Source organism: Artibeus jamaicensis, unplaced genomic scaffold, assembly GCF_021234435.1.
Source record: "Artibeus jamaicensis isolate MK-2021 breed Jamaican fruit bat unplaced genomic scaffold, CSHL_Jam_final scaffold_754, whole genome shotgun sequence".
Lineage (NCBI taxonomy): Eukaryota > Metazoa > Chordata > Mammalia > Chiroptera > Phyllostomidae > Artibeus > Artibeus jamaicensis.
In genome coordinates, this window is record NW_026522054.1 from 5,943,671 (window position 1) to 5,971,177 (window position 27,507).

Here is a 27,507-nt window from a genome sequence, read left to right on the forward strand (position 1 = left end):
TGGAGTTTTCGCGGCACATTTATTTTTTAATTTTAAAACAAAAGCAACTTTAAAAGTTCTACCCGAAGAGCCAGAATACTTTATACTCGTGACCTGCTCTCATGGGCCTCTGCCCCGAGCAGGAAAGGCCTGCCCCTACTAATTTACTAAAAGGGGATGCCCAGCGTGTCCATCACCATCTGAATGGCGTGCAGGGGGTCCCCAATTTCTTGCATGTTATCCCGACTCAAAACCCAGTCTGGCTGAAGCCTGTGAAAAAATAAAGGCCCCGCATTATTCAAGCTCTTCTCTCAGAAGAGTCTTCGCCCCGGGTCCCAACTAAGACCTGCCTGACCCCGAGCCTCCCTGACACCAGGCGCAGGCATCACTAAGGCCGTCCTCCCAGCAGGTGACCCACCCCTGTGACCAACCAGCCCTAGGCCACTTAGCTCCCCGCTGCTGCCACTGGCCGCGCGCCAAAGCCGGTGCTCCCCGGTTCTTGGTCTTCTTGGGCCCCTGTCACCATTCTCAGCAGCTTCCACAAGCTCCCCTGTCACTGTGCCCCTTCCCTTCTGTCCCACCTCAACCAGCCCCTGCTCGCACCATCAAGGACACGCCGTCACCAGAAGGGGCACCGCCCCAACGTCTGCACGGAGCCTCCTGCCCCCACTGCTGCTCTGTGCCCCCTTCACCTGACACGCCCCCCTGCGCCAAGTCCTCCACCCACACACGTCCCTGCGCCAGCAGCCGGTGGACGGCTGCCCGGTCCCCTCCTGGTCCAGCTCAGGCCCAGCAACTCATCCCCTTTGCTAACGCCTCTGACTGCAATCCCTCCGTCCGACTGAGTCAGCTGGACAGTCCCGCTCGCACTTCAGGGCAAACCTGCCACCTGCCACCCCCACACTGTTGTTTGTGGCCGTCTCTCGGCTGATGTCCGCTGAACGCACAAACGGACGGCCACGCAAAACCACAGAGCACAGCGCCCGCTCACCTCGGAACTGCTCTGGTTCTCACAGCTGTGTCGGGAGTGAAGGGAGTGCTCAGAGAACCATTCTTATTTTCTTTACAAGGCATTCTTTCAGTGTTCACCGTGCGTTTACGAGCCGTGAGCTTGTAGACACTGTAAACACAGTCAACAACGTCAGGCCTATTCCGGACGTCCTGAAAAAGAAAAGACACACTGAGTGAAGCTAGTAAGACGTCAACCTTACATTCCGTCTGTGCGACCAAGATCAACCCTAATAAATAAACGCTGTGCAGTGAACTTGTGAGCATCTAACAGCCAAAGCCCAAGCTCTCAGAGTTCAGAAGTTAGACTGGTTTGCACTATAAACTCATTTGTAAGACAGTTATAAGGGACACACACATTCAAAACTGTGCACTTAACACGGAATAGAAAGGCCAGTATGAGAGCCAACACCCTTACACTCTGTTACCAAGCTGGTGACTTAACCTCTTCAGAGCTGCCAGGGACGCGGCCCTCAGGCACAGCCTCTCGCCTGGACCACCGCATCTGACGCGTGCCTCTCCACTCCACAGCCCCCCACATCCAATGTGCTCTCTCAAATGCACCCCGCAATCAGCAGCCACAGTGACGTGAAAACGCAAACCAACGCAGTAGGACTTACGGAGGCTCGGCCTGTTGCCTTCAGTACGACAGCTAACAAACAGCAAGTTTTGCTGAAAATGCTTCTGCTCTTGTCCGCGACTTTGTCGCCAGGCTTCTCTCGGTACCTCTGCAGAAGCTGCAGCAGGGTGTCCACACAGGCCTCGTCGCCACGGACCGCTGGCGTCGTCTTCTCATACTTGAAGGGAACAGAAGGAGACTGAAAGTTACGACAATCACAGGTATTCTTAGGAACAACCTGGCCCAAAACATACATATCATATTCTTACAGCCAAGTTTTGGGTCATCAGCGGCAAGTGCAAATGACTCAGTGAAGGGACTTGTTGGCGTCACTACCGGTTCTAGGTCCATCTGACGGGTGCACCTGCACTGTGACTTTCCCTCCCCATTTTAACTTCCACACACAATGCACCATGTCCACACTATGGACAGCGCAACCCTGAAGCCGGCAGACAGAGACAAGCCTGCACGGGGCGCCTCTCGGGGTGCAGACGCCCCGTCCCCACCGGGTCTCCGCAGGCGTGACCATGAGGCAGGCACGTCTGTGGCCCGCCCTGCTGCCGCTGCTGCAGGGGGAGCACGCCACACGGCAGTGAGTCTGGGACACACGTTTCGTGCCTCAGTGTTTAATGGCTTCATTGCACGTTCTGGAAAGTGCGCGGTAAGGAACACTGCTGATGACAGGGAGGCAGAAGTAACAGCCAAACCAGACGGACAGCTGACATGTGTGTGGCACACCCACGTGCCACCTCCTGACTCAGTTGGTCCTTCCAATAGCCCTGAAGCGGGACGTCACCACACCCACTTCACTGAACAGCAGGCGGAGCGCAGAGAGGCGCGGAGAAAGCCGCAGAGCTGGGGTTCGACCCAGGCAGATGGCATCCAGGTTTGGGTTCCTAACCTCTCCTCCTCCCTAAGAGAGTGCAGGGCCCAGGGCTTGGAGTGTGGCTGAGGGGCTGGGTGGGGACAGCGAGCCGGTCACCTCCTTGCCCTCTGCTGTGTGCAGCAGAGTTTCACACAGATACCTGCTACCAGTCCAAACCCCCCAGACTTCAATGCCGGCAGGTAGAGCATCGCAGGGTGACTACGTCACAGCCGTATCTCGTCACGTCACATTTTGCTGAACGTGCACACAGGAGGCCCCCCACTTGGACCCAGTGCACTGGAGAAAAGCCCCAGTCCAGCAGCAGACAACAGGGCTCCAAGTTCAGCTCCACAGCGTGACACACTTGAGCCCCAGCTCAGTGAGTTAACTTTGTAAAAACTGTTCCTTCTCATTCAAATGGGAATAGTGCTATGAAGTGCCTTAGAGGTAGTTCTCGATAAATAAGTCCTCCAGCGGTGCTGCTAATCACCGTTAGTAGTACTATGAAGACAGAAGAAATAAACCCATCAGATATTAGTGTTTCTTCCACATCATGCTAGCAGATTCAACACCTTTCCCCCCCGAGACTCCTGCACATACAGGAATTTAACCTGGGACCCGAGTCCTAGGGACGGGCAGACGGAAACCTGGTTTGCCGAGCCAGACTTCTGGACGTGTGAAGGTCCCCGGGCCGGAGCGGAAACCTACCTTGGCCAAGTTGAGCAGGACCTGCACGGCGTAGCAGATGACGTCCATGCAGGGGACGCTGCGGTTGCAGCTCCGGATCAGGACCAGCACCTTGGAGACGCCTCCGCTCTGGGCTACGCTCTCACAGCAGAGCGGGGACAGCCTGGTGACGACCTCTGCAAGGGAGGGCGGAGCGGTGAGCTCACGCCTCCCAAACTCGGAGGCGAGCTCGCCCTGTGCTGTCTGCTAAACCCGCATCTGCCACCTCCCAGGCACGGCGGGAACACGGCCACTGACCCAGGTGCTTCAGAGCCTCGAGCACAGCCGACAGGTGCCTGTAGGTCAGCAGGTGGTGGAGGGCGAGGGCGGCCCTCCGGGACAGCGTGTTTTCTTCCCGAACCTCCGCGCTCACCATCTGCAGCCTTCTGCGCACGGCTTCGATTTGGGCACAGCCGTTCTTCTTCCTCCAGGAGTAGCCCCTCCACAGCGCCTGCCAGACCAGACACTGTGGTTCAGAGACTGCAGCCCGTGTGCCTGGGCCTTCTGTCCACATTCGTATCCGTGAAGTAAACGTGTTCACTAAATGTGTATGGTGTGAGCAGGCACTTGGCAACTAAAACCCCCCTTCAGCTTCTAAGAAACAGCTAAGTCAAGTTTCCTAAAAAGAAATACATTCATATTCCTGTAAATAAAGTGAAGTTCATTCCTTGTTCCAGAGACATTTAATCTCTATTCAATCTGCTAATACACTTTTCATCTCTCAAACATAAAGTTCCTCCAGGAAATCTGAAAAAATTAAAAAGGGCTATAGCAATGAACTTGTGGTAGCTTAGTACTGATGACTTACTCTATTGGCCAATCTCAGGTCTTTGAAATATATGTGACTGTCCTCAAAATGTTAGGTCTCATATACATGAACTGCTAACCCAGGTCTCGGCCTAAACTCAGCATGGTCTCCGTCACCTGCACTTTAACGACTCCGTTCCTAAACCTCTCCTGCTCTCTGCGGCGGAGGAAGCAGCGCACGGCCCTCTGGATCACCGACGCAGCCCGGTGCCGCCGCCTCTGATGTTCTTCAACCTCACGGTCTACGTTTAAGACGCTCTGAGGCATCTGCAACCGCCTCTTCAGCTGTGATCTGGTTGGACACTGTCTCTGTTTGAAACGGATGAAGATTTTACTTTAGTTTTTAAAAAGTTAATAAACGCATGCACACACACGTACCTCATGAAACAGAGCAGCTCGTTTCTGATAGAACACTGAGACCGCCAGTCAGCCCTCCTAGGGGCCTCCCTGCCCCGCCCTGGCCGTGAACCTTCCGGGCTGTGCCGGAGCGTGGGTGCACCGATTCGACCCTGGACAGCCCGCCCTCCCACCAGTTCTGAGGGTTACATCACACTGCACGTCTCCTTCTGCAACACATGTTTTCTCTCAGTATTTTATGTGTAAATATGCTAACACACACAAACAGGATTCATATCCAGGACTTCTAATAAAGCAGAAAAAATAAGGATACCCAACACAAAATGGGCAAAGTATATACTAAAAACACCACATTAAAAAGCACACAACACACACATAAGAATGTAAATCCAAAACAGGAACCCTGCCAGGTGCTGGAGAGGATGGAGACCAGCAGGCCCCCCAGGTTTCGCTGGCAGGCGCGGAGTGAGCGCTGCTCCTCCGGACAGTGCGTCACAGCCCTGCTCCCAACGCAGAACAGCAGCCTCTTCCCAACCCACCCAATTACTGGTGGGCCTCGCGGCAGAAGGCCAGGTGCTGCAGCCTCAGCAGGATGTGCTTGGAAATTACTCACCAAACACCAGAAATTTCTAACACAGTCATACCCCAGTTTCCCTGCGAAGGAGCAGCTCACCTGAGTGCAGACGACAGCATGGAGATGACTTCTGGCATCCTGCACGGCCAGGTGACGCCTGTACGCTCTCTGGATTCTGACTGCGCACAGGTGGTGATACGCAGCCGCTGCGAAGCGAAGCAGCCGAACGCTGGCTCTCCCGTCTGATCTCTAGAGGAGGAAAAGCAGTAATAAACAAATGTTTGACTCAAGACAATCAACATTTACTTCTGCACAAGCTCCACATCAAATAACATAAATAATTAATTTTTAAATATTAAGATGGTCTACATTTAAGTAAATACCTGCATTTTCAAGGCGCTCTCTCTAATTTTCAGAAACCTCCGTTTTTGTAGAAGCCCTCTCGTCTTAGCCTGAATGATGATAGCACTGCTCCTGGCCCATAAATACGCTCTTCTCTGACGCTTTGCAGACAGACAGGCTCGCAGGCAGGTCTGCAAGACCACCGCCGCCCTCCTCCACAGCCACAACTGTCTTCTGGCCCGCCGTGCCCGGAAGGACAGCTGCAGAGTGATCGCGGCTCTTCTCTGCTGCACAAACCTTCTCCGACAGGCAGCCGTTCCCAGGAAGGACTGAACTCGCAGGGCAGCCCACAGCTCCAAGTCCAAGGTTCCTGCGGCCATTGTGTGAAAAGCATTGGGAACCGTCACCGCAGCCCTGCTTTGAGAGTGACCCGCTGCGGCCGGAGAACAGGCAACCAGAGCTTCAGAGCACGTGGGAGGCCCCACCACTGAGCTCCAGGCAGCTTCCTGTCTGGTCTCAGCCAGAGCCCAGCGGGAGGCGGGTCGGTCAACGGTGGCTGCCACCTCTTCCTCGGTGGCATTTTCCAGTTCCAGCCCAGTCTCCGTGTCCCTGAATGCAGCCTGAGCAGCTGGAGTGGGTGTCTGGACGGCCGAAGACCGCCTCCTCCTTGTTTTCACTCCGACCCGTGGCCGGCAGCGACTCTGTAAGGCAGCAGCCGTGCCTCTCCGCACCGGGCGGGCAGCGTGGGCCCCGTGCGTGCTGCAGGAGGGCTGAATGCGTGGGGTTGCCGGGTGCCCACCCCGGGTGCCCCGCTGCTCCCGAGCGCCTCCCTGAGAAGCCTGGAGGTGGAGGGCTGCCAGAGTGCGCGCCGCCGCGATCGCTCTGTACCTCCTCTGGACGAAAACCACGGCCGCTCTTAAGCGGAGATAGCGCTTCCTCACTCGGAAGCCTCTGAAGTGCTTCTGGACAGTGCTGGCAGCCAGGTGTTGCTCCTGAGCCTGCTCCACCATGGCCAAGTCCGGGGGACCCGCTTGAACGCGGGCTCCTGCTTCCGCCAGCGCTCTCGGTTCAAGAGCCTTCCTTTTATTTGCCCTGTATTTCTCTTGTATCAGCTTTGTCGCCCACTGAACCTTGCGGTAGAAAACATACTGCCTGTGCATCCTGTATGTGCTTTGTATTAGGACGGCAGCTCTGTGCGTCCCCTGCAAAAGCTGTCTCGCTCTCCACCCCCTGTAGGCGGCCTGAATGACCACAGCAGAGTGCCTCTGGCGGACGAACCTTTCTCTCTGCAGCTCCGCGGCTCTACACGCCCAGTAACGCCGCTGCATCAGGACCGCCGCGTGTCTTAAAGCCTGGTAGCTCACCTGCGCTCTGTGCATTCTGAACGTGGCCTGGATGACGGTGGCGGCCCCGCGCATCTCTTGCAGCCTTTTCCTTACCGCCCAGCCTCTGAACGATGACTGGATCGTGATCGCGGCCTCCTGTAACCGCAGAAATGCTAAGTGATGCTTGTTGTGAACTTTGGCACGGTATTTTCTCTGGACCCAAAGGGCAGTTTTCCGGAGAGAGAGGAACCTCCTTCTGGTCCTTACAGCCCTGACTCTCCTCTGAATGAGCACTGCAGCCGAATGCATAGCTTTGACGCGCCTCCTGGCTCTCATCCCCCTGAACGCAGCCTGAAGGAGGATCGCGGCACGCCTTAACTGCCTGTACCTCTCAGACTGCTCGTTCCCGGCCTTCAGAGCCCGGTACCTGCGCTGCACCGTTTTCGTGGCCGCCTTGACCCTGCGGAAGCGCGCCTGCTCCCTGTGCCTTCTGTAGCCCGACTGGATGACCACCGCGGCCGCCTGCATCCTTCTGAGGTTCCACCGAACTCTCGCTCCCCGAAAACCTGCCTGGAGGATGTCGACAGCTTTCAAAACTGCCAAGTACTGTGCACGCTGAGTTTTACCTCGACAATAGGCCCTGTACCGCACTTGAATGATGACAGCGGCTGCTCTCATTTTACGGAATCTCCTTTTCAACAGATGCATCTGAAACGTGGCTTTAATGAACGTGGCTGCCATGTGCATACGTCCGATGTGTCTCCTGACCTGCACACCCCTATAAACGGCTTGGATTCTGGTCGCTGACTTCTTCAAATGAAGATACTCCTTGTGCTGGCGGTCTGCAATTTTGACACTGCGGTACCACCTCTGAATGGTGACAGCTGCAGCCCTGCAGGCGGCCCGGCGCTTCTTGGCTCTGTAAGCTCTGTATCCGGCCTGTATGGTGGCCGCGGCCTTGGTGCGCTCCTCCGCTCTCTTCCTTCTCTCCCGCATCCTGCGGTGAGCCGACTGCAATACCAGGACGGCTGCCTTGGTCTTCAAATACGCAAGCCGCTGCCTCCTGCCCTGGCAGCAGGCCCGGAACCACGTCTGAATCAGACGGGCGGCCTTCCTCACGGCGAACCACCTCCTGCGCTGCGCGTGCATCCTGTAGCAGGACTGGATGAGCGTGGCACATGCGTGTCGCCTCTGGATCTGCCTCCGCGCCGCTCGGCCCCTGCACGCCGCCTGCAGGGTCAGCGCGGCCCGCCGCAGCCGCAGGTAGTCCCGGCGTTGCGCCCGGCCAGCGGCCTGCGCTCTACGACGCCGCTGGAGGGCCAGAGCAGCGGCTTTCAGCTGTTGAAACCGCCGCTGGTCCCGGGCCCTTCTGAAGGCAGCCTGAAGGGCCACGGCCGCCATGCGGTCCCTGCTGATCTGCTCGCGAACCCGCCAACCCCGGTAAGCGGCCTGGAGGGTGAGCACTGCGGCCCGCACCTTTAGAAACCGAGCGCGGAGACCACGGGCGGCACAGTTGGCCCTGTACCACCTCTGAATCTGTACGGCAGACTGAAGCACTCGGCGGTAGTTCGCCCGTTCCCTGTGGCCCCGGAAGGCACTCTGGATCGTCAACGCGGCCAGGGCCCGCCGGCGCAGCAGTCGGCGCACGCAGTGGCCTCTGAAAGCAGCCTGCAGGCAGGTGGCGGCTCTCCGTGCACGCAGCGCCTCCTGCTGCCGGAGCCAGACTCGGTGCGCACGGTAGCATCTCTGGATGACAAGCGCGGCCTTGCGCATCCTCAGGTAGCCCCGCCGCACCGTCCTCATCCTGAAGTGGGCCTGCAGTGAGGTGGCCGCTGCCCGCTGCAGCCTCACCTGCCGCCGCACCTGGTGCCCGCGAGCCCAGGCCTGCAGCCTGACACAGGCCTCCAGCACCTGCCTGAGCTCCCCTCGCCGGCGCGCGGCCCTTTGCAGGAACCGGTACCTCTGCTGGACAAACACCACGGCCGCCCTTAACTGCAGATACCGTTTTCGAGCTTGTTGCCTCCTGACCATTGACTGTAATTTCACTGTGGTGTGCTTTAGGCTCAGGAAATGTTTTCTGCAGACGTGAGCTCGATAACACGCCTGAATCCTTATGACACAGGTGAGGGCGTGGTGAACCGCCTTCCTGGCTCGCCTCGCCCGGCATGCAGCCTGCAGGACAATGGCAGCGGAACGCGTCCTCTGGTAGGACGCCAGGACTGTCCTGGCTGCAATGTGCGCTCGGAAACGAGTCTGAATGACAAGGGCGGCTTTCTGCATCTTCTTGTACTTCCGTAACTGCTGATGCTTTCTTACATGTGCCTGCAACGTGACGACGGTGTTCCTAAGGGCCAGGAACCGCAGCCTCTCCTGTCTCATCCTCCAGTACGCCTGGAGCACGCAGGCAGCCGCGTTTTCTCTGCGCAGGCGCCGGGCACGCACCGCCCTGAACGCAGCCTGGATGCAGACGGCCGCAGCCAGTTTCTGCAGATAGGGGGCGCGCGCCCCCCTTGCCTCCAGGTGTGCGCGCCAGCGGGTCTGGATGGTCCGGATGGCTTCCCTTTTCCTTTTATATAACTTCTGGGCTCGAAAGCGACGAAACTCGGTCTGAATGGTAAGAACACAAGATCTGGTGTGAGAGTACCTCCGTAGTTCTCTGTGCATTCTATACCACGACTGGATGACCGTGGCAGATTTTTCTTCTTTAGCCCGTTTCCTGGCGCGCCACTGTCTAAAGGCCCCCTGCAGGGTGATGGCGGCTTTTATCCGCCTTCGCATCTGGCGGCGCTGCCATCTTCGGAACGCAGACTGGATTATGAGGCACGATGACCTGAGCGTTTTGTATCTCTGCCGATCCTGCCTTCTTCTTACACAAGCTCGCCACTGGCTCTGAATGGTGACGGCCGCCCGCACACACCGTTTGTAAGAGGCAACAGCCATTTTCGCTCTTATCCTGGACTGCAGGATGATTGAGTACTTTTTCAGTGTCAGAAACTTCTTTCTAGTGGAATATCTTCTCCAATATTTCTGCAAGAAATAAGGAAGAACACAAAGTCAAAGTCATACCTTTGTATACTTAACACATTTAAATGTATAATTCTTAAATATTCTTTAAGAATATTAAAAATACTTAAAAATACAGTAAAATAAAAAGCAGTATATCTTTGAAAATCATGTTTGCCTCTTTTGTTTGTAGTTTAGTTTCTGCATTGCTATAGCTGTGGCCAATTCAGAAACCCTTGTCTCAGTCCTAATATTTATCTTGCATTTGTATTCCAGAGACTTACGGAATATATGCAAGTTTACATAAGGATAATACATGAGAAGAGTCGAAATGAAGCTACTGTCATATTCTGCTACCTATGAACTGACTCGCAGCGATTCCCTGGCATCTGTCTCTGAGTTCTGTGACCCATCTGCAGAGCCTGCATTCCGTCCGCGGACAGACCCTGTACTATCCCAACACCGGCCGACCATGTGCACACGGGGACTGGAGAACTCAGGGAGCCAGGCCGCTCCCAGTCAGTTTTCGTGAGTGTTAAAATTGCTTCCTTTTCCCGCCATTGGAGAGTGTAGACACGTGGTTAAAAACAGACTTCTAAAGACACACGAGAAGAGATAAACGTTTGCCTCTTGAAAATGGCACAGCCTCTTGGGAAGGAAGTTTGGCGTTTTCTCACCAACAGAAGCACAGTTCGCCGCGGGACCCGTGGCACTCACACGGGGCCAATGGAAACAGCACACAGCTCTCTGACGTGATCCCAATAGAACCCACAATAGCAACAAAACCTAACACACAGATGCAAGTCATGTCCACCATGTAGAGTAAACACGTTAAATGTTTTTTCCTAGGCGGACAACGCAGGCCTGCTACGGTCTCATCGTAAGAGGTGTTTCCATCCTGGGCCATCTCAGGGGGCTGGAGAGGAAACACACACGTGACGTGTCCCCTGGAAGGAGAGCTTCCAGGGTCCGCAGCAAAGACAGGAAGCGGTGCCTGGCGGCACAGGGGAGCACCGAGCACAAGGACAGGGCAGCGCGCACTGCTGAGTGGAAGCCAGAAAACTCACAAAAGAGACAGCAAGTGCCACCGAGGTGAACTGTTTGCTCCTTCGGAGGAAAGCAGGCATTTCGGTCTGTCTGCGCCTTGCACCGAGCGCAGGAGAGTTTCACAGATCGGAGGGAGGTACCGAATATTTGCTTTTTGAAAATTTTTTATGAGAGTTTGAATCAAACTGGTGACACATGCTGGAAGCAAGAACTCAAATGCTCCCTAAATATTTGCTAGAGCTAAGTACCAGAGAAAATGTAGAAACCTAAACGACAATAATTTAAAACTTTATCATGTTTCACTTTCTTCCTTCCAATGTCATGAAAACCTTTTAATTCAAACACTCCAGCATACTCTACCTGAATAACTAGTGCTGATTTACTCTGAATTTTTTCCAGCTCTGCCTTTCTTAGCATCAGTAATTCTCTCTGTCGTAAGAACCTTCGCCAGGACTTCTGAATGACCCGGGCTGCGCTGACCTCCTTCTTCAGTCGTCGTCTGGCTAGAAAACGGGTTATGGCCGACTGGATTATTCTTGCGGCTTTGTCTCTCTCCTTAAAAAAAAAGAAAAAAAAGTTACACAGTCACTCAAGACCCTAAATTACTCTGTAAGAAAATCACCTGTGAAACCCCACGGCGCAGGGGTTGGTCCGGAGCCCGACTGTTACTCAACCAAACTCAGCTGTTGGTGTCCCACAGTCCGGGAACCCAGTCAGCCACGGACGGGGTCGAACGGTCCCCCTACGAAGGCAAAGGGCAGCTCACGGATGAAAACACACACCAGCAGTGATGGTCACACTCTGGGTCATTTGCTCAGTGAGCAGCGACTGTCAGTGACAGGAGGGACACTCCAGGTGGAAAGCAGATGCATCCCTTACCAACATCAGCGGCAGAAACCAGCGGCTCCTCCCAGGCCCGCAGCCACTGCCTCCCCCTCTCAGGCAACGACACCACGGCACCATCGTTAGTCCTACCCAGTGGCTGAGCCAGGTGTCACCTACTTAGTTTTCTTTTGCCTGAACGCAGGTCTAATGTAAGAATTTGCTTTGGAGTCGGTGATGTTCACTCACAGGAGGGACGAAGAGCTGGAATGTATCCGGGGACCCTCGGGAAGCCCTGCGTCACCCCTCAGGTAGCTCTGGCCCCAAGCCCTCCTTGTCCCTGGGCACTGTTCTGTCTCAACAGAGAGTTCACGTAAGTGACCACCACGACACGAAGCAGAACGCCGAGCTGGTGACGTTTCTGTGCCCACTCTAGGAGGAACACTAGCCCGTCGTGTTCCTCCTAGAGTACACAGGGGACCGGCGGCTTCGTGTTGCGAGTGGCAAACGGACACATGCGACCACGTTGCTGTGCGGCTGTGTGACCAAGGGGTGGGGTCTCCTGGAGGAAAAAGGGAAGCCGTGGTCCTCATGAAGGGGGACCTCCGCTACTCGGGCTGCAGACGCACACCAAGCAAAGAACTCGCACCAACGGAAAAGGTAAGAAACCTCTGCAGTTAAAACCCTATTAACTTGGGGCGGGGAAACAATCTGCGGGAAAGAAAGCAGATTTCATCCTTTGAAAAAAACAAAAACACTCCAATTGCTGTTTCTGAGAATCCCTGATCCAGGCGAAGGAGCGGAGTGCTGAGCCGGGTGCCCCAGGTCTGTCACCGACGTGCACAGCAGACGAGTCCTTCCACTGACCCACAGCGGACGAGCCCACGGCGGGACAGGGCGGCAGGACGCATCGAATGAAGGGAGCTTCAGTGACTGGCGGGAACGGCCGCCTCCAACCCGACGCCCACATGGTTATCGAATTTCCAGCGTCGGCACAACGTAAAACCACACCAAGAACCACCGTGTGCACCCGGCGTCCCCCTCAGGCGCACCTGACGGCGTCTCAGGTCCGACTTCACCTTGTGCCTCCTCCAGGCCGTCTGGATGAGCCGAGCGGCTCTGGTTTCTCTGCGGAGATCCAAGAGCCTCGCGCACAGGAACGACAGGAAGGTGATGACCACCTACAGGAACAAAACGTGGGATCAGGAGAGTGACAGGGAGCAGCCGACGGCCGTCGCCTGAGACGCCAGCGTGTCAGCCGCCACCGAAGAAGCCCCGCTCCGCACCTTCTCGTCCGGGATGGTGTTGGACATGTCCGCGTGGTGAAGCATGGCCGGCACGCCCCCGAGGTCGCGGACGGCAGACCCGACCAGCTGGAAGTTCCTCCTCTCGTTCTCCAGGAGTTCTCTGTACACGTCTGCGTTTTCTGTTATGCGAGGGAGAGAGAGATCAGCTGGCTCTGGGCACAGCTCAGACGCGGCGAAGCGGGGGCCTGAATCCTGACCCACAGAGAGGGACCGACCAGGATCGGGCGCTTTGAGGGACACATCCAGGCAGCTCTCCTCGGACTCAGAGGACGAGTTCAAGACCACCAAGCCCGTCTGCGCGCACTCCACCGTCTGAGTGGTCCGCTGACAGATGGCGTGGAAAGGCACGCAGCCAGGATGGTAGTGGTGGATCAGGTAACACAGCACGCGGCCGTCTGAGAAAGACACCGTGAAGTTCTCCACCTGGTGGGAAAGGCGGGCAGAGGGTCGGCGGTGCGGAGAGCAGCAGAGTCGTGACGGCTCTGTGGCCCGTACTCCCTTATAACGGCTAAGAGCGTCACACGGCCTGCCCTCACCACCTAGTGTGACGCCGCGGTCACGGCCCAGCTCTCAACTGTGAATGGTTAACGCCCCCCACAGACGCTGACACGCTGCTGCGCCGGGTCAGACCGCGTTCGTCACGGGTTCCTGTCCTTCTCAGAGCCCCGGGAGGCCACGCGTTCACAGAGGGCCTCCTCGCCACAAAGGGGGCAGACACACGGAGACAGGCCCACGGAGAGGGGCCCCAAGAGGACGGAGGCCGAGGTAGGGACGCCCGTCTGCAAGCCCAGAATGGCCAGCAGCCCTGGGGGTGCAGACAAAGGCTGGGACAGAGTCTCCCCAGGGCCCTCGGTGGCCTCTGGTTCTTAAATGGCACCCAGAAGGCCACCCATATTTCCCCAATTTCCCCAACAGCGCCGGGGGGAGGCACCACCGCTCCCCACATGCGGTCACAGGCACTCCGCGTCGGCCTCCGACTTGCGTGTGTCAGCTCAGACTCTGTCCCTCTCGGCCCCCTGCCCCGTGCTGAGGCCCTCTACGGCCCGTTCTGCGGGCAGGTTGGCCTGCGTTCACCTTCACCAGACTCTACCACTCAGTGCCCACTTCTGTGCACGGGTGTCCTGCTTAAACCCCCCACGAGGGCATTTTCCTGCCTTAGTGACACCTGAAATGACCGCGGTTCACAAAGCAGGTGCCACCGGTCCGGGACAGGGCCTTCGCGCACTGGAGGAGCAGCCCGCTCGTGCAGGAACACCCCACTACTTAGAAATAAACGCCAAGTGGAACCCGCGCGCCCACGCTAGCTGACTCCGGCCGAGGCTCGCTGTGACCCCGGGCCGACAGGCGGCAGCGGCGCTCACTCTCGTGCCGTAGAAGGCGCAGAGGGCGTTCACCCAGGCCATCAGCAGCCCGACGCTCTCACTCTGCTGTGCCGGGGATCCGCGCGGCCCCGGGCTGGCCTGCGCACCGCGGGCGGCGTCCCGGCGGCTCGAGGGTGTGGGCACCGTCTTCCTCAGGCTCCACGTGTGTCTTAAAAAGTCGATTTCTTCCTTTAACTGATCTAAATCCAGAGAAACATCCACCTGAAACACAGAGGAACAAGTGTTTCTGTCCTGTAAGAGGATCCTGTGCCTCCTGACGTGCTGCTATTATGCCACGGAAACTACAGTTGCCTATTTTTTTAAGGCAAACAAGTCCACATGGAAGTGACGGGAGGGGCAGTGGTCAGGCCCCGGGACCCCAAGCCACGCGAGCCCGGGTTCCCATCTCGTCTCCACTTCCTGCCCATGCTGCGACCTGTCCCTTCGGTCTCCTCACCTGTGCAGTAGTGATAACTCCCACCTTGGAGGGGTGGGAGCGGTGAAGTTTGAACCGAAATAAATGCAAATTTGTCACAGTTCCTGGGACAAAGTAACGCCTAGTAAGGGAAGGTTATTATCGCTGGCCTTTATTCAACACATTGACGAAAAGTGCCAAACGCACTGGACGCACCTGGAGAGCCAGTGCGATGCTCCAGAGCAGCGCGAGGGTTTTCTCTCGGTGCCTGTCCACGATGTCCTTCGGCAGGATCGCATTCCCTGCAAGGAGAAGACGGGCGGTCAGCACAGGACACGTGGCGGGCACCTCCGCGGGGGGGGCGGGGACGAGGTCTGTCCGGGCGCACCCACCGTGCTCGTCCTGCAGCCGGACGCCTCGGACCCGGAGGGCCTGCAGGGCGAGGTCCACGTTGTGTATCTTCTGCAGGCGGCTAATCGCCGGGACCCGGAGACTCTTCGAGAGGTTCCAGTTCTGTGTGAGCAGCTCCACGGCTCGTCTGACAGACGGGGAAGGAATTTCCGCATGAGATCGTTAGGCAAAAATGAGCACAGAGATGAGTTCCACGTAAATACAGTCACCGCCCTCATAGACCGCCCCCCCCCCCCCCCAGCACAGAGCCCCAGGTCAGAGAGACCGAAGCCACACCGACCCTGCTGCTGTGCCGCCAGCAGGCAGGGCCGTTGCTCACAGGGGCTGAGGTCCAGGAGCAGAGGTGAAGAAGCACAAGGGGACACACACACGCACACGGGGACACGCCCTGGGCCCATGCAGACAGGGGCAACCCTGGACACAGGATACAGGGTGCCCGTGCCCAAAACTGACACCGTTTTCCAACAGTGCTGCAGAATATGCTCCAGCTTTTCAAGCCTAAACTCAACGCATTACATGAAATAGCAAGAGAGATTGTGTAAATACAGACAAAAAAGTTTTCCAGAAAACGTGTGCGTTCCTAGGTAAAACAGTTCTATTTCTGATACTTACACGAGACGCACCCCGCATTGCAAATCTACAGCGAGATTAGTCACAGCAAAATCAAACTCATCAAACGGCGTCTGAACGTGGCTGACAGGGAGCCCCAATAAGCTAAGGTGACGGGAAAGGTCGCCCTCGCCGCTCAGAAAGTCTCGGGAAAACGCCAGAAGAAGGTCTTTACTAGTCTACGGAGAAGCAAGTCGCGGGTGTTACGTTCCGATAGCACCGTGTTGCTCACCAAAATGGACCCTTTAAATCATTCTGTACATGAGAGCCTTATCCAAGTTTGCTCTAATTAATACCACACCTAAAAATCAGCCCTGATTTGCTACCATACAAAATTAGGACAGAAATTCCCCCAAAATTGATTCCTTGGAAGCACTCTGCTCATCCCCACAGTGAAGCACAGGGCTGCGGTAGGAGCGCCAGGGCCCTGGGCGGGCTCGCGGGGTAAGCCTCCCCTCCCCTCCCCTCCGAGCACTGTGCCTTGAGAAACTACCTTCTTCTACAGAGGAAATCCATAGAGTGAAAGCAAGCACAAGTCTGGGGTGTGACGTGCTCAGCACAAGGTATAAAACGAACACTGCACCTTGAACTCGGCGTCCTTACAGAACAGACAGGGGTCGTGGTCAATAAGTCTGGAGACTTTGGCATGATCAAGGAAACAAACCAGCAACAGCAACTTCTTCAGTGTAAACCGAGACAAAGCCTCTTCGTGACCTTGAAGAAAGTACAAAAGCAGAGGCAGTTCACGTGTGGCAGCCCCGGGTCACCTAAGTCATAACAGTAATGTGCAATGACAGTAACAGCAGCCGACACACCGCACCGCGCGCCCTGCCGGCGCTTCCCGAGACGGGGCCCTGCAGCACGGTGGCGTCATGAGGCGGGTTCTGGTGGGACGCCCGGTCCAGGCGGGGGGAGGGGGCACAAAGGCATTGGGGCCTTGGCTCACCTCCCTCACCCAGCCCTTCCAGAGCACCTGCGGCGGGCAGGCACCCTCCCAGGGGCCACATGCAGCACTGACACTAAGCAAACACGGTCCCCTCGTGGCCAGAGCCCACACAGGGCAAAGGTGGGAAGAGACAACAGGCGGGCAAAAATAACTGTAGGGGTGGGGGAAGTGACGGGGCCTCCTGGGGGCAGGAAGGGCGGGGTGGGGAGAGAGCACCCTCTTCACGTCGGTGTCTCTGGCAGGTCGACGCACACAGAGACGGGAAGACCGAGAAGAAGCCGTTGCCACGCTCAGGGTGGGGGCGGAGCTGCTCACCATCCCGGTACAGGTGAGGGACGGAGGGGTGTCTGTACTCAGCGGCTAGGTCAGGATTCCACAGCAGGCGGCTCGCAATAAACACGGCCATCCCCATGACATCGCTGTTGTCTTCCAGAGCTACGAGTTCGCCAAAAACTGTCTGGACAGAGAGTAAAGCTAAAGTCAGGACCGGCTGATCTCTGAGAAGCAAAGGGGCGCAACGGGAAGGCAGACGCCGGTCTTCTGAGGCCTGGCAACGTCCCGCCTCGCAAACCGCAGGGAAGGGACCGGATGTCTGCCCGCGCCCTCTTCCCAGGGGACGTGCACGTTCTGTGCATCTTGCAGTGTGTCCAGTATGCTCGCCTCACAATGGAAAAGTCAACAGCTTGGGACTAGGATAAATCCTTTAAAATCTGCTGACTGGCAATATTCGTATTTTAATTCTTTTTCCTTTAAGTTAAAGAACTCTCAAGTGCACACATTGCACAAATTAAATTGTAACTACCCACTAAGTGTATCCTGAAGGTGAAATAGAAACCTGAAGACGGTCAACTTTCTAACAGGTAAGTTTAAAAGCATCTGTAAATCACTTCAGGTAATAATCTGAGAAGGACACACCTCTTTATAATGAATGAGTTAAATAAGAAATTAGGTTCACACCATTGTGTTATAATGACTTTTAAAAAAAGCACTTAGAAAACAAAATGAAATTGTTTCCTATAACCTCACACTGACCAAAGAGGAAGCGTGGGAAAGGATGAACACCGGCCAACACACACAGTCTGGCCTCGGTACTTTCTGAAACTCCTCTGGGGCCGCGGCCACAGCAGAACCCCCAGGGGGGTGGTTCCATACATTTTGTTCACAGTCACTCAGCCCGCCCCCTTCCCTGCACCGGCCACAGGTCCCCACAGAGGGCCGCAGACTGGGGGTACCTCTCGCAGGGGAAGAAAGACATCCCGCCTCCCCTGTGCCTGGCCAGCTGCGGAGGTTTGGGCAGCGGGGTGTGGCCGAGGAGACACTCCGCCGAAACACAACTGCCACGAGGCATCGCGGGCCTTCCCAGTCGGCCCACTTTCTCCCTCTGCCACCAAAAGTTCCGTCCCAGTGGGGAGGTCCCTCGGGGCTGAGGTTCCAGAGCGGTGTGACACGTGAGGGTTCTCACCGTCGTCTCACTGAGCAATAAGAGACTGAGCTGAACTGCAACTCGATTACAGTGAGACTGGAGAAATCTCAGCAAGGACGCTGTCAGCCTGTGTGACGTCAGTGGGCTTAGCATGTGCTCTCTCTGGGCCTCAGTTTCTTGATGAGTGAAAGGCAGATTATTATAAACATTCCTTTCAGTCCCAAAGAGTGTCCTATTCCAAAACCTGCAGCAGACTGGAGAACAGGGTGCCCCACATGATGAAGGAAAAACCCTCAACAAACACGAAAGCGCACCGGTCAAAGGCAGCGGGCACTTTTAACGAAGGCTTATGCTCCCTAACGGCCAGGCACTGTCTTCCTCCTCCAGCTGGTTTTCACACTCCGGGCTTTGCCGAGCCGCGGACCACGGGAAGCCTCAAGTTCTGGTGGCGCTTTTACAAGCAGCATTCCAGACGGCTATGGTGGCACTGGCCCGGTGAACCCCGCAGCCTGACCCGTTGCCAGCCTCCAGCAGCCACTATTCCGCTGAGCTTCTGTCCCACCCATGACGTGGGCACACGGGCACACACCTCAGCGGGTTTTACCAAGGTTCCAGGCAGGAAGTGCCCCTAAAAGGCCACCTTCGGCATGTGTGAAGGCTGGCAAGGAGCGTCCTATGCTGGACGTTATGTCTCGCACTGATCTATACATGTGTGCTGAAGAAACCAACAAGGAATTACTACCAAGTTAAACGGCAGTGATGCACTGGCATGGTCTACTGACGTGATGAGCGTTTATTAGAGGACGTTCGTTTTAAACTGAAAGATCAGTTGGGCTGACCAAGTGGCTCCATACGTGAAACCGTGTTTACTGAAAATGAAGCCTTTTGCTAACAGCCGAAAGGGGCACGCACCTCTAGGCCGATCCGCAGCCACAGCGGGTTGTACGACAGCAGCCAGCGCAGCACCTTCTGCCGTTCTCCTGCGGGGAAAGCAGGACGCGTCAGCCAGGGCACACAGTCCCACGGGGAGAAGCCGGGGGGACAGAGGACAATCACTTATGTGAAGTAAGTTCACCTAAGTAAACTATACCTCCACTCAAACAGTTGAGATTTGAATACGTGACACTGTACGCTGCAAATTTGGCCTTGGACTCTAAAATACAAAATCTCTGCGTTCGTAAAGCAATAACCAAGGCTTGTGTATAACCTTACCCACATCTTTCCAGAGGTGTCTGTCTTTGCGAACAACCAGCCGCCTGGCTTCAATTTCGATCTCCAGCTTTTTGATGGCTTGCACCATTTTTTCAGAAGTAAATAAGCGGCACGCAGCTCGACGCAACCTGTTCAGCCGGCACCGGGCCGTGTAAGCCCTGAGCGACATTTCGTCTTTTGTGGGAGCTCGGGGGACGCTCAGCTTATGTTGGTTCTCCACGCCCAAGAGCAGAGCAGCAGCATTTACTGGGTGAGAACGAGAGACAGCTCCCTTTAGCAGTGTTTCCACAAGACCTCGAACCCAGCGTGACGCCATGCGAGCCGGCCGAACAGAACCCGGCCCCTGCCCCAGCCCCGCTTGCTCTCTGCTTCTCCATCTGAGAACTGGCTCGGCGCGTGAGGACAGTCTATCGCCACAGCCTGTGGCTTCTACCTGCACCAGGTGTCCCCGTCCAGTCACTTCTCACAGCCTCGGCCACCACTGCCCCGCCCACACATTATCATCTCCAACCCAGACCAGTGAAAGGGCCTCCTGACCGGCCTCTCCGCCTCCACCCTCTTTAAAAATCCAAAAGGGAAGCTGAGAATGAATGGGATTTGTGACATGAATTAAGTTGTAAGATGCAGCTGGAATTTCTCTCAAGCATGAAGAGGAGTTCAATAACAGGCTGCGTCCAGGCTGCCATGAAAGGACCGCGACCCCGGGCCCCAGGAACCGTCCCGACGTGTCTGCGGGGCTTTTCCTTTCCTTGAGTTGTCGCACTGAGCCCGTACTTCCTCCGGGAGGGCAGCAAAGCTCAGCTTCGTTCCCTTTCAGGAGAAAACCCTCAACTGTCCGTGGACTGCGTGCCTCCCTCGCTCCCACAGGGGGGCCCCCAGGACGAGCACTGAGCTGTGTGGAAACGGCCCTACAGCAGCGGGGTCCGGAGCGCGCCTGCCAGGGTCTGCCCTGAGGGGCTCGGCGGAGGCAGAAACGAGGAGGAAGAGGGCGGAGACACTCCGTGTGCCCGAGTGAAGAGGCCGCACAACACAGACCCTTCCTGAGGCCTGACCAGCACACGTAACTCTGAACCAGTTCCCCTCGCAGCCACGTGTCACTGCGACTCGGACGGAATCAGTCCCCTGGGAGTCGCTCTGGCTGATGCCCGAGAGTGAAAAGGAGGAAAAAAAATGTAAACTCCGGTAGGTTCAGTGCAGAATTCCCTAAATATTCTCACCGACACAATTTGTAGCATGTATGTCAATAAATTGGTGAACCACGCCATTAACGATAATAAAACATGTGGAATTAAAAAGGAAAACTTCATGTTAAACCCATCTGCCCAAACCAGGGCATGCTTCAAGGGAAACAGGACTGTGAGGTCTACCTTCGGAGACGCTGGTCTTGACGGTGAGGTCGTCGGGGGTCAGTACGAAGTTCAGCCACCACGTGAATCCCTGCTGCTGCTTCTCCTTCCAGCGCTCGTCATAAAACATGTTCCTCGCCGCAAACGGCATTGGGTGTCGAGGAACATCTAAGGGCACAAGCCAGGTCATTGCGTGAGAAACTTCCCTTTAAACTGTTATATAACATATAGCGAAAGACCACTTTTACCAGCAGAGGCTCTGGCTAACACCCCCTTTCCCAGGACTTACTGGAAAGAGTGGGAAGCATTTTGGGGCATGAGATGTAACCAAAGGAAAAAGGGCTCCAGCAAACAAGAAAAAGGACTCACGGATGCGGGGACAGTGGGTGATGGTGGGGGCGGGGGTGGTGGGAGAGGGGTAAGGGGGACAAATGGTCATGGGAAAAAAACGCCATACAAAGCCCAACTGATTTTTTTTAAAACAAAATAGACAAAAAGAAAAAAGAGAGAGTAAGGCAGCCCCTCCTGGTTATTTAAAAATCCCAAGTCCCAGTGAGTTTCACGCCAGTCTGAGAATACGCCCTGATTGTTCTGTGAATACAGACTTGTAACAGTTCTTCAAGGCTTTTGTTCAACAAAAATTCCGGTTCGTTTCCGCCCGAAACACAATTACTGCTTCCTTCAATGTCGGATTTGCAAGGACGGTAAAGACCATGGACACCTGCCTGTTTTCAACGGTTTTATGAAGGTCAGATGAGACTGTGCCACTGGAACAACGCGTTTTGTCCTTCCGTTTGTTTTAGAACTGGGAGTTTTGTGTGCTAAAGAATCTAAAATAAAGTATAAAGCAGAATAACAGCATTACGAAATGAAATTAATTCCCTGAACGGTTTTAAAGTTCAAACTGGGGTGCCCACAATCCCGTCTGTTCAGCAAAAACACTAAGCCACAGGCACGACACTGTGGCTCGGTGGTCCCGTCAAACCTACAGTGCAAGTTCCAAACGCCCAGCATCTCGGGAAACGGCAGGGACAGTGGAGTGAAGGGGGCCGAGACTAGAGGCGCAGAGCTGAAAGGAGGCTCTGCAGCGCTGACTTAGCCGTGCTGAGAACTTAAGTTGAACAGGAGACAGACTAGAGCGTCATTTCAATAGCACAACCGACAGTCTTCATAAGAAAGGGGGCAAAGGAAATGTTAGAGGTCCCAGGAGAAAAGAAGGCAAGGTGGAGAGAGCCAGGAAAATACAGCCAAGCAACCCAGCTGCGTCCAGAGGGCGTGGGTTTACGCAGCTGGAGATGCACAGATGGAGGTTCAAACTAGGATCCCTTCAAAGAGAAACAAGACACAAGTATCAGCCTGTGATAGGAGTCCTGGGAAGTTCTTTCAAATTATCTTTTAAATACCTAGTAGGCCTGGACCGTGACTGTCCCGTGCGGTAGTTTGGGCGGGATGGGATTGGTCCGGGCTGGTTTTCAGGCAGCTGGCAAGGCTGTGAGTGTGAGGAGAGCAACCAGGCTTCCCCTGCAGGTGTGCCCGGCTCGGGGACCACCTTCCTCCTAATTAGTGGCAGAGGCAGGATAACGTCTCCGGGAGCACAGGCGCGCAGAGGCCTCTCCTGCGTTGCCTCAGATGGTCTTAAGGGGGCCAGGCACTTACCTGGGCCCTCTAACCTGGGCCCTGACTAAGGAGACCAAGGTGAGGTGAGTGGAGGACTTCCCTGGGTCCAAAACTCTGAGTGTCTCACTCAGTAAGGAAGGTAAGTATTTGAATGCAATTATTTAAAAAAATCAGAAGTCATGACAATCAAAACTAAAATGAGAACAAGATCACAACTGTTCCAGAACCCAGCCCCACACTCCACGGCTCCTCTCACTAAGCAAACGGGGGACTGAAGAGTGTGCTTTAATTCAAGCTCATCAGCAGCAAGTCTGTGAACCACGGGGAACGGGAAACCCACCCTTTACAAGTTCACCGTCATTCAAGTTTTACGGACAACTCACCAGGTCTCTTCTTCGGGTGTAGTTTCTCTCTGCTGCTGGCAGGGTTGGAGACAGGCATTATCACCTTTCTCGTTTTTTTAGCAGCTGATGTTGTGGACGCCCAGGGGGAAAAACGGATCCTCTCGGTCGCTGGTACTTCGGTGTGTTCTGCGACCCCGACCAGCACACGGGCCCCCTCCACGTTTCCCTCGCTCTTCCTTTTACGAGCAGCCGAAGCTGCCCTTGAGGAAGAGTCTACCGCTGTTTTGCAACTCGTCGGGCTGCTTACTGCTGGCTCTATAACTGGGAGATAAGAACGAAGAGTATCTCTCTCTTCTGCACTATCAGCCACTTTTTCATCTTCACCTTCTACACTGCAGAGACACCTCCTTGCCTTTGGTTGGCTTGTCTCGGTTTTGTTTTCTCTGTTACCAGTAGGCTTCAATTTAGTCACAGTCGCAGAAAGGACTGGACGTCTCTTAAGCTGTGTCTTGTGGCTATAACCAGAAATGTCCTGAACTGCAGAAAATCCAGGCTGATTGTGTTTTATAGAACTGTCACAATTTGGTTTCATTTCTGAAGACTTAGGTCCTTCAAAAATAGTTCCTGGAAAGTTTGAACCCTGGCATTCAGGAATACACAGTAAAACTTCATTTTTTCTCTGCACGGGAGGAGATTCTGAGGCCTGAGAATATCCGTTTAGAAATGGTGATAATTTGCACGTTTGTTGAGAGAGAGATCTGCGTGTTACATTATCTTCTACACATCGACTCGAGGACAGAATTGGACTCACCGATTCTGATTCTACCTCCGCACTTAGTCCGTAATTGTCCTTTAGGAAAGAATCTGGACTTAGAATTGTCTGGTAAGCTTCATGTACAGGTTTGGATTCCAAATGCACGGGCCTTGAATCGTCTTTCAGAAATGTATCCGACGACATACATGGCACTGATTTTAGTTCATGATCAGCCGCGTGGCTGTTCTTTACAAAAGAATCTGGACTTAGGAAATTCCCGTGGCTTTGTGAGACGTTCAAAGTTGAAGGGCAGTTTGGGGTGACGGTAAGTTTACTCTCCTCTTCCACTTGGCTGTTATTATTTATGGAGTCAACAGAAGTTTCGGTAAGGACTTTCTCATTAAAACCTTTGGAAATGTTGGCGTCTTCTAATTTCCATAACTCCCCATTTTCAGAGGCATGAAGACACGTGTAGGTAGTGGACCGACGGACACAAAGGGGCAAGCCAGGCTCCCCACGGCATCCTTTGAAAGTGGGACTGATGGGCGAGATGGGTATTTTATCCCCTTCAAGGATCAAAGAACTGTTTTCTGTTGGAGAACAGCCCTCTTTCCTGCCCAGGTTTTCACGAGCCTGCAGCGGGCTCCTAACTCTGTCCACTTTTTGGGAAACACTGAACGTTTCATTAACATTCTGAATATTTGAAATCCTCTTCTTACGACTCAAAGGGGCTGAAACTTTTTTCTTATTAATGGTATCCCAAAGACTCCTCTGTACAAACAAGCAAAAATACAAATGAAGTTGATGGCTATTGAATATTGCCTTTAGTAAGACATTTTATGTATGGTGCTCACTTAAGAGTGTTAGCAAAATAATTCTTACATATTATTTTCTTAGAGTATATCACAGAATAGTGAAAACTTATTACCTTTTTCTTTTTTGGCTCTTCTGCATTCCCTAATAATATCACTTCATGTTTCACAATGCCATTTACATGAAATGTCAGAATCTCCCTTACTCGGCCTCCTTTTATTGGTGTCCAGTTAACAGAAATAACATTTTTTTCCTTGGGCTGTAATCAAAAGAAAATTTTAACATTACTTATAACAGTAGGTGGTTAGAACTGAAACATATTATATACAACTTAGACTATGGTATAGGAGTAATGATTGTTAGTCATCAACACTCTGTACCATAACAACATTTAAGTCAAATAACTTCCCGAACCTATCTCACTTTATTATCAGGAAAAAAGCTACCAGTAAAAACAAGGTTCACAAGAAAATAAAACTGTAATAAAATCTTCATTGTAAGTAAAGCAACAGAACAGTCTCCAAATCATTTTTGTTGTCAGTGATTTTTTACATTTTTAATCACATATTTCTAGTTGTTGAGAATATGTATAGTGCTTCCCATTCAAAGAGAAAAGAATTTTCATTATGAAGACTTTCATCAAAAATCCATAAAACAATCAACTAAATTCCTTCTGCCCACAAACTTCTGTAACCACATCATCACGAGTACCGGTATTCGTTAAGTACTTAAGTTCCAGGCCCAGTCTCGGGGTCCTCACAGGCCTACATGCCTAGGACCCGGCACTGCAATCGTCAACATTTGCCAGACTGTAGGGACACCGTAACCAAGGGCCAGAAAAAGCTTTATGTATTTAAGTCAAACTGTAAGCGAAACCCAGGTCTTTCTCCAGGGCTCAGATTCTGACAGATACACCCCGCAGCCCAGAACCCTTAGGGGACAGAACAAACTCTGCATCTGTGCTTTTCTAAGGGGTGGGGGGAGAGACACATTTTGATTTAAAGGGGAAACTACCAAACATCAAAAACAGCTGGTTTTAGAAAATAAGAAAGTGCTTTCTTGTAAGGGACCGGTTTGTCTTGGTCTGGCAAATGTGACAGCCCTGTATGGAAAACCTACAGATGGACAGGAGCCGGACCTTCAAACCGAGTTTTCCCGTGGGAATCGGGCCTAGAAAATGCATACAGACTGTTATGGCTTGCTCTTGCTAAAACTCCATCACCTGGTCTAAAACAACAAATGTGTATTGTTTATCTTCAAGGTAATTTCCAAAGCCTGTGCGAATTTGCCCAAGGACAGAGCTAATCCGGCCGTTCGCCATTCCCCTCTGCATGTTTTCATTTCCTTGTTGTACCTAAAATGTAGACAATAATATTCTACGTAATAGATAATAAATCTTTCTCTGATGTTAAGACCCGAGGAAAACAATAAAAGCTTGTCAAGGCAAGGGTCGGGGCGCTCTCCCCTTGAGAGAGTAGCTGTGCCGTTCCCTTTTCTCCACAGGATTGTTGTCACTTGTGCATTCATTCTCGAGTCAGCCCCAACAGGTGGACTCTGCTGGCTGGAGTCCGCCACACTTTCTCTACAAAACAGTGAATTCTAAACAAACAAACCAGAAATCTTTTTTCGTTCCACGTAACCAAAGAATCCTTGTGCCCTGGAGAGAAATCAAGAGGAGGGGGACCACTGTGGAAGCTCAGGTCGGTGACCTGAGCCCCTGGTGGCCAGGCCTCATACCGGTAACATTCAGCTTTATTTTCACACTTCTACAGGATCTTCCAAATGGAAAGCCAGCGGTCAAGAGAAGCAGTGATCTGCTCTGTTTCTCCTGACAAAGGCAAAAACGCTGGCCAACGCCGTGCAGAGGAGCCACCGGGGAATTCTTGGAAACGACAGCGATAAAATTAAACCGGACCCACTCACTGTGAAAACTACACGAAAGCAACACCGCACGCGCTTGTGGACAATAACCCGAAAGCAGTGCTTCTGCGTCTCCCGTACGGACATTCCAACCAAACGAAGCTCCCTGTCTCACCATAACAAGCAGTGCCAGTGCCCCTGAGTCTCGGTGGGCTCAGTTTTCCCGACACCCAAGGCCACTAAGATGCATTTAGGATAACCGATAGGAGGCGACAAAAAGATGATCCAACCAGGGTACGCCCCAGAGCATCATTAACAACAGATAGACAGATAAAGGGTGTGCATAAAAAGTGCGGTCTATTCCTTTAGAACTACACAAGTCCCACGACGCCCAAGTCTACGACAACCCTGTTGGAATAGGCTTCTGAGATGCGCCGAAGGATGCTCTGCGCACGCGCGCTAGCGAGCAGCCCCTGCCCACCCTTCCCTACCCGAATCCAGAGACTGGGGACCCGGACGTCCCCGGAGTGGACGAAAGGACCTGGCTTCATCCTCTGAGGTCCCTCCCCCGTGTCTGTAGTTTCCCCCCCGGCCCGCATCTCTCCCGTTCCCACAGCAGGGTGGAGGGGTGACAGGGAGTCGTGATCACGCCCGGCCCGCGCACACCCACCTGCAGCTCCAAGGCGCTCGGCCAGACCTCAAAGCCCTGGGCGGCGGCGGGACAGCGCGGCAGCGTCACCGCAGCCGCTTCGGGGTTAGGGTTGAGCAGGGCCAGCGGCAGCGTCTTCGAGGCCCCCAGGCGCACGTTCCCGAAGCACAGAAAAGGCTTCGGACAGAAGTGGCTGAGGGTCAGGACCGGCGGGGACTCTCCCAGTCCCGCCGGCGACTTCCGCTCCCGGGGACTCCGGTCCTGGCAGCCTCGCCGCGTCGCCATGGCAGCCCGACAGCCGCAGGCCGCTCCGCAGCGAAGTTACCTCTCTTTCTCTCCCAGTCGTCCGCACCTCAGAAAAAAACAAAAGGATCCCTACAAATTCGCCACAACCCGGGAGACTCTGGTGTGGCCCCTGCTGCAACTTAAACTTCCCTCCTCCACCAATGGGCACGCGCGGCACCGCCCCACGCCTTCACAGAGCCAATCAGCGAGCCCTCAAGGGCCAATCCGTGAGCAGCATCCCCGGGCCAATGAGACGGCAGCGCTTCATTTAAATGATTGCTGGGCCGCCTGTGGCTGTCAGCGGAGCCGAAAACCGAGGCGGGGTCTTTGCGACACTGCCTTAGAATTGAAATCCGCCTTTTGGATTTGAAAAGCCGTGTCAAGGGGAAAAGAGTAACACCTTTTCCACAGTGAAGGTGGCCGCCCTTGTGGTTGCCACGGGCATCCAGAGGTAAAACCGTGAAGGAGGCAAATGATGGCTTCCGCCATCCTCCCTTCCAAAGTACCCCCCCCCCCCCAGAATTATATTCCTTAGCTCTCCTTTCGCAGTTCCTGGGCCGAATGGGCGGAAAAGGAACAATTAAATGTCTAGTTTGTGAGAACGTGGCTATTTCAGTGAATGACCACAGCAGGGGGCAGTAAGTTTGCATGCTCTTTCTTTCTTTCATGTATTGGGGTAAC

General features: G+C 54.2%; 1 protein-coding gene across 1 annotated transcript; it reads right to left on the reverse strand.

Moving 5' to 3' along the window:
* Positions 1-26,970, reverse strand: ASPM (assembly factor for spindle microtubules). Its single transcript, XM_037150915.2, has 25 exons — positions 26,563-26,970; positions 24,148-24,291; positions 22,505-23,990; positions 21,230-21,334; positions 20,526-20,672; positions 19,159-19,404; positions 18,859-18,926; positions 16,839-16,980; positions 16,161-16,291; positions 15,581-15,756; positions 14,950-15,095; positions 14,774-14,859; positions 14,143-14,364; positions 12,997-13,204; positions 12,761-12,900; positions 12,527-12,655; positions 11,013-11,207; positions 5,319-9,629; positions 5,035-5,184; positions 4,122-4,313; positions 3,456-3,648; positions 3,180-3,334; positions 1,608-1,784; positions 971-1,140; positions 1-249 (listed from the first exon to the last, which is right to left on the reverse strand). The coding sequence occupies exons 1-25, from the start codon at positions 26,824-26,826 to the stop codon at positions 147-149; spliced, it is 9,486 nt and encodes a 3,161-aa protein (XP_037006810.2). The 5' UTR covers positions 26,827-26,970; the 3' UTR covers positions 1-146.
* Positions 26,971-27,507: the final 537 nt, after the last annotated feature.

Bases quoted from the DNA above. Each gene is read 5' to 3' on its own strand.
- ASPM (XM_037150915.2), bottom strand. From the start codon at position 26,826: ATGGCGACGCGGCGAGGCTGCCAGGACCGGAGTCCCCGGGAGCGGAAG. The intron at 18,927-19,158 runs GTAAGGTTATAC...CTTTCCCCGCAG, and splicing joins ACACCTCTGGAAAGATGTGG to GAGAACGGCAGAAGGTGCTG. The intron at 3,649-4,121 runs GTGACGGAGACC...CTGGTCTGGCAG, and splicing joins ACGGAGTCGTTAAAGTGCAG to GCGCTGTGGAGGGGCTACTC.